This window comes from Centrocercus urophasianus, unplaced genomic scaffold (assembly GCF_019232065.1).
Source record: "Centrocercus urophasianus isolate 14NV4802_14NV808 unplaced genomic scaffold, USGS_Curo_1.0 seq_27, whole genome shotgun sequence".
Taxonomy (NCBI): Eukaryota; Metazoa; Chordata; class Aves; order Galliformes; family Phasianidae; genus Centrocercus; species Centrocercus urophasianus.
In genome coordinates, this window is record NW_024884833.1 from 13537895 (window position 1) to 13543894 (window position 6000).

General features: G+C 39.3%; 1 protein-coding gene across 1 annotated transcript in view; it reads left to right on the top strand.

Moving 5' to 3' along the window:
* Positions 1-3318, top strand: part of DAPK1 (death associated protein kinase 1) — an 89516-nt gene extending 86198 nt beyond the window's left edge. The window contains exons 25-26 of the mRNA XM_042826790.1: positions 142-330; positions 925-3318. Coding sequence (XP_042682724.1) covers positions 142-330; positions 925-2157 — 1422 coding nt within the window. The 3' untranslated portion in view covers positions 2158-3318. The remainder of the gene's footprint in view (positions 1-141; positions 331-924) is intronic.
* The last annotated feature ends 2682 nt before the right edge of the window (positions 3319-6000 follow it).

The window sequence follows — 6000 nt, forward strand, 5'->3', positions numbered from 1 at the left end:
TTCTCCTAAGTTCAAAGCAGGTGGTAGAGTAACAGTCCATCACAAGGGGACCCTTTAGACATGTATATATATATCATGTACGTACTAGACCTCAATGTTAGCAGAGTACAGTTACAAGATGTTTTCTGTGCTTTTTGTAAGACTTGCCCACCTATGACTCTTCTGTGTGAAAAAATTATCTCTGTGCTGCCTTCATGGAGAAAAATGAATGGACCCAACCAGTTGATGTCCTTGCAGCAGTTTGTGTATGATGTACAGGAGCAGCTTAATCCTCTAGCAAATGAAGATGACCTGCGGCACATTGCACAGCAGTTGCATAGCATAGGAGAAGTGAGTGCTTTTTATCTAAACTATGTATTCTTACTATCAAGGTACTTCTCTGGTCGAATATTGCTTAATAGGATGTAAGTAAATGTCTGTAGTTATTTCCTTCTACTTGTCCTTTCAAGACATCATAAGTAATAGACTGATTAATAACGCTTCTTGTTATCATTATTGTTTTGGTGTACGTGTTCTATTCAACATTATTTCTATGAGACAGAAAGAGCTGCAGTTCATTGCTATAATTGTAACATCATAAAATATATAAGATACGCTATTGTTAGCATCTTGAAATTAGATAGTGAAATGAGATGAGAAATTTGTCTGTCTCTTAGAAATTGAATTGTAGGAAAACACCTTTGCATAAATAGCTTGCAGAGCATTGGCTAGGCTGTAATGCTGTTGGGTTCTGATGGCTTTATTATTAATGGAAGCCAAGAGTGAGTTCTTAGTTCTGAATATTTGCAAGAAACTAAAATGCAGTTCAGGCTCTGTCAGCTGTGTTATTTAAGTGATTTGGTCAATAGGTTAGGAAAGACAGAATGTGGAGTACCGTCTTGTTCTCCATAAAATACCAATAATAGCTTTCCTATTTATAAACAGATTAACATTATGCAGAGTGAAACAGTTCAAGACGTCGTTCTTCTGGATCCTCGCTGGCTCTGTTCAAATGTCCTAGGAAAAATCCTGTCAATAGAGAACCCAAAAGCTCTGCATCACTATAGAGGTCGATACACTATAGAGGACATACAGCGTCTGGTAACAGATAGTGATGTGGAAGAACTGATACAGATTTTGGATGCTATGGATATTTGTGCAAGAGACCTTAGCAGTGGAGCAATGGTGGATATTCCTGCTCTCATCAAGACTGACAATCTCCACAGGTCTTGGACAGAGGAAGAGGATGAGGTACTGATTTATGGTGGTGTTAGAATTGTTCCTGTGGAACATCTTACCCCATTTCCTTGTGGAATTTTTCATAAAGTTCAGGTGAATCTCTGCAGGTGGATTCATCAACAAAGCACCGAGGGAGATGCTGATATACGTCTGTGGGTAAATGGATCAAAGATCATGAATCGTGGCGCTGAGCTTTTAGTGCTGCTTGTCAACCATGGTCAGGGCATAGAGGTTCAAGTTAGAGGACTGGAAACAGAGAAGATCAAGTGCTGTTTACTTTTGGATTCTGTATGCAGCACCATTGATAACTTAATAGCCACAACCTTACCAGGCCTTTTGACTGTAAAATACTACCTTAGTCCTCAGCAGCTGAGGGAACATCATGAACCAGTAATGGTCTATCAGCCTAGAGACTTCTTCCGTGCACAGAGTCAAAAGGAGACATCACTAACTAACACCATGGGGGGATATAAAGAGAGCTTTAGTAGTATACTGTGTTTTGGGTGTCTTGATGTCTACTCTCAAGGAAGCCTAGGAATGGATATTCATGTTTCAGATCTGAATCTACTCACCAGGAGAAAACTGAGCCGACTTCTGGATCCACCTGATCCCATGGGCAAAGATTGGTGCCTTCTGGCCATGAACCTGGGCCTCCCTGATCTGGTTGCAAAGTACAATACAAATAATGGAACACAAAATGACTTTCTGTCAAGCCCAGTCCATGCCCTGCTGCAGGAGTGGAGTAATGCTCCAGAGAGCACTGTAGGAATCCTAATGTCTAAGCTGAGGGAATTAGGTCGCAGAGATGCAGCAGACTTTTTACTCAAGGCATCTTCTGTATTCAAAATAAATTTTGATGCTAATGGTCAAGAGGCTTATGCTTCAAGTTGCAACAGTGGCACATCTTATAATTCAATTAGCTCTGTAGTATCACGGTAAGAAACAGGTGTTCTGCATAGATATGTTTTCAAATTGCAGAAAAGATAAAAGTGCGAGAGTTTCTGTACCTTCTCAATTATGAGGTTTTACGTCAAAGGATTTTTATCCTTCTTCAGCACCACCTTTTTGTGCTTAAGCTTTCTACTTCTGGCTGAACTGTTGCTTTTTATTTGATCTCTTAAAGGCTGGTGTACTTCTGATGTGTTAAAAGTTATTACAGATACATAATGTGCTGCTTAATACTGATGTTTTAATTGGAAAGTCTTTCAACTCTGGATGTATCACAACTGTTTTATGAAGTAATTCTCCCTGTAAAAGGAAAGGGGAGAAGAATAGCACATAGTACATGAAATGTGTATTTCTTATGTCCATTTTTTTCTTTAAAATGCTGTCCTCTGTTAAACACTTTTTTATATTTTTTAAGGAGGGAAATACACTGGTCTGCCTGAATATAACACCACATTGTTTTTAGCTGAAAAAGCGAGTGCCTTTTGCAGAAGAGGGGGGTTCCATTGGTTTGAATGACCCTGCTGGAGTTACAAGAACATGCTACCTCTGTTTCACTGAAATTGTCTGCATGCTTATCATTGCAAGTGGTGCTTGCCTTTTAATTTTTCCCTTATTTCTAAGACATTAGTAATGACTCATGCAGAGCGTTCATGTGCCAATACTGTGGGTACAGATGTGTGATACCTGTCAACTTCGATTACAGTCAAATCATAATGTGCAAACCTCTTAACCTTGCCAATTACCATGCTTCTTTATTACCATTTACCTCAGGTAAAAGTTTGTTCATTATGGAATTCAAAAAGGATATACATGTGTTAGATACCGCAGAATAATACTGTATGGCTGTCAGTTGTAATTTGTGTATACCAAATTGTTTTCTACTATTAGATCCTAAGTTACTTCTTGTACTTGAAAATTTTAACGGGGATAAAAACAAAAGGACACAAGATTTCTTGCAGTGAGAACTTTAAAATTGATATGAGGGGATAAAGCGCATTCTGTTCTAAAAAGCATGTAATTTTAATGGTGCAATGTGTTTGTGTATATATATATATTGTATGTATATATATTAATACTATTTTTTCCTTAATTTTACCATGTAGTAAAATTTTAAAGCATTTTTCTACAAATAAACTGTTGCTTGTTGCATCACTTTTATCTGTATCCCGTACCGTAAGTGGACCAAGCCTCGTCTTTTCCTTATAACCACAGTCCTGCAGAGGCAGTGCCTGACTTCTGATGTTCCGACCACCTCCTGTGTTGTCACACCAGGGAGCTCTCTCAGTATGCTGTGGAAGTACTTGTATTTTATTAGGTGGCTCCTCTGCTGTGGAGTAGGTGTGCGTTCATTTTGACATCCCTGTGTATGCTGCAGAACAGCACTAGGTCTTAAAAAAGCTAATTGCTGTTTCCCACTGCTTTCTATATGTATTTTGTCATGTCTTTATTACATCCTCCACCTGATACCACTGAGCTCCTTTGAATGTTTTTCCAAAATGCCTAGTCTGCACTAAGAACCGTACCTAATGAGCAGTCCAACCGTCAGGTACCTCTGCTCTGGTGTTTTACTACTAGTGACAAAGAGCTGAAGTTCTCCCTCCCCTGTCTGCTGTGAGTTGCTCACTGAAGAGTCATGGATATGTGGATATGTGGGTCTTGCTTGTTTTGTAATTCTTCCTGTGTAGCTCATTTCTTTATCCTCAGCCTCTTATCTGAAGGTGAGTCCAGCCTCTGAGTTAGCTTTGCTGAGACTATATGGCTGCAGAGGGCTGGGACCAGCTAAAGAAACTGTGTGAGAGTGCAGGCTGCTGTAAGATGCTTTTGGTGTGCAGGTCTGCCAGCAGTGCCTGCTGTTTTAAGTCTTCATTCATCATTGACAGTGGTGAAGTGGTGGAAAGACAGGTAGCTCTTCATGTGCCTACCTCCCCAAATGCTTTAAGGACATTGCAGATCTATGCCTGACTTACAAATTTGGGAGTATTATGTTTTTTGTTTTTTGTTTTTTATTTATTTTGTTCTGGTTTTCTACCCTTCCCAATAGTACATTCTTGTCAATTCTCTGCTTCCATTTACTGTAAAATGCAGTCCTGGGAGTAGTGGATGCTATAATAGTTCTCTGAGTAGTGGAAAATGCTTACTGCATGCATCGTTTCCAGCTTTTATGGTAATAGGTTCAGGAAAGTGAATCACTGTCATAGGGTAGCTTTGGATTGCGTCCCTGTAAGTCATGTGCCATATTACTGAGATTCCAGAAAAAATCATAGTTGTAAATTATTATTTCAACAGAAAAAGGTTAGCAAAGTGATACAAGTGGGCGTTCTTAGCACTCTTCAATTTTAATGATTCCCTGTTTTGTTTTAATGCAACAAAAAGCAGAGCTTCATTCCTCAGTTTTTATGGGTGTGTTTGAAAGGCAGTAGCCCTGACTCACTCTGGAAACATGGGCAGTGGCATCTTAGAAGATTTAAAAAAAAAAAAAAAAGTTTGGCTGTAAGTTTTGTTTGTTTGTGACATAAACATACTAACCATGTAAACTTAGCTGCTTATAGTGAAACAAGTAAAGTTGGATACTGATCATTAGACTCCTCTTCACAGCTGCATGATTTGATGGTATAGAGGTTAGTCCTAGTGTTCATCAGTGATATAGACAAATTCAAAGATGCAATGCAATTACTCAAGACCAAGACACATGATAGATTGTTCTCTAGTTCATAAATTTGTTACTGACATCTGAACTTAAATTCTGAAAAATTGTTTTTCCAAGTATCTTTTCCCAGATACGTAGCACTATGCATGGGATAGGGGAGTACTTCATGTTGCTGTGTGTATTAGGAGCTGACTTTATATCTCATGGAAGTTTTGCTGTAGACCAGCTGGTGAGATCAGTGTCTCCATGCAAATTGCTGAGGGTGGGACAAGAAGGGCATCTAGAGGTGACGGTGGGTGGAGATGGATATAAATTACTCTTTTCACCTTAAGAGAATGTAAACCAGAGACAGCCACAGGTTTCAGAAACCTTATGATTCAAATGATTGAGAAAGAGTTATGAAACTACAGGGATTTAGCAACTCTAAAGTGTAAGGGACTAAGAGGCAGGAGGCTCAGAAAGGAGCCAGAAACTTGCTTTGTAAGTGGTTGTGTCTCTCTAGAGTAGTGGTGAAACTTATCCTGCACTGGCTGCATTCTCCAACCCTAGCCAAAGTTGTGTTGGTGTATTACAGCTTTTGTATTCCAAAGAAGCTGTGTTGGAGCATTGTTTAAAAAAGATTCCTTGATTTGAATCATGTCACTGTTTTAGTTTTGCAAATGAAATTGAAGAATGATGCACAAATTGTAACACCAAAGAAAGTAAATGAAGCATGCAGTGAGTTGAAACCTGTCTAGGTTTTCAGCAGATGGAGCAGTGCAGCATCTTCTTTGAAGGTGGCCTGACTGTACTAGGTACCAAATTAAAATATTTCTACTTTGCTGTAACTAGCTTGTTAAAATTCACAAATAACATTACATGGGTTCATTTCCATCTTTTCAGTCTTTCTCTGATTTGGAAGGCGAAGTAGAAGGAAAAAAAAAAAGGAAGAAAAGGTTTTAGCAATGCTGAGGAACTTGTTTTCTAAAAGGGCTAAGCAGCTCAAACTTAGCTTCTGAGAGATCTCCAGCAGCCAGGGGAGATGTAGACATAAGGCTGCATGGCAACAGTTTGCCCTAATAAGCTTTACTGAAACAGCAGGCCAGTGGGAAATGCTGCCTCTAAGCTGAATGAGTGTCCCTGTGCCCTGGTTTGCATTAACCAAATGGACAGCATTTCTGCAGTACCCAGATTGCCCTGAGATGAGG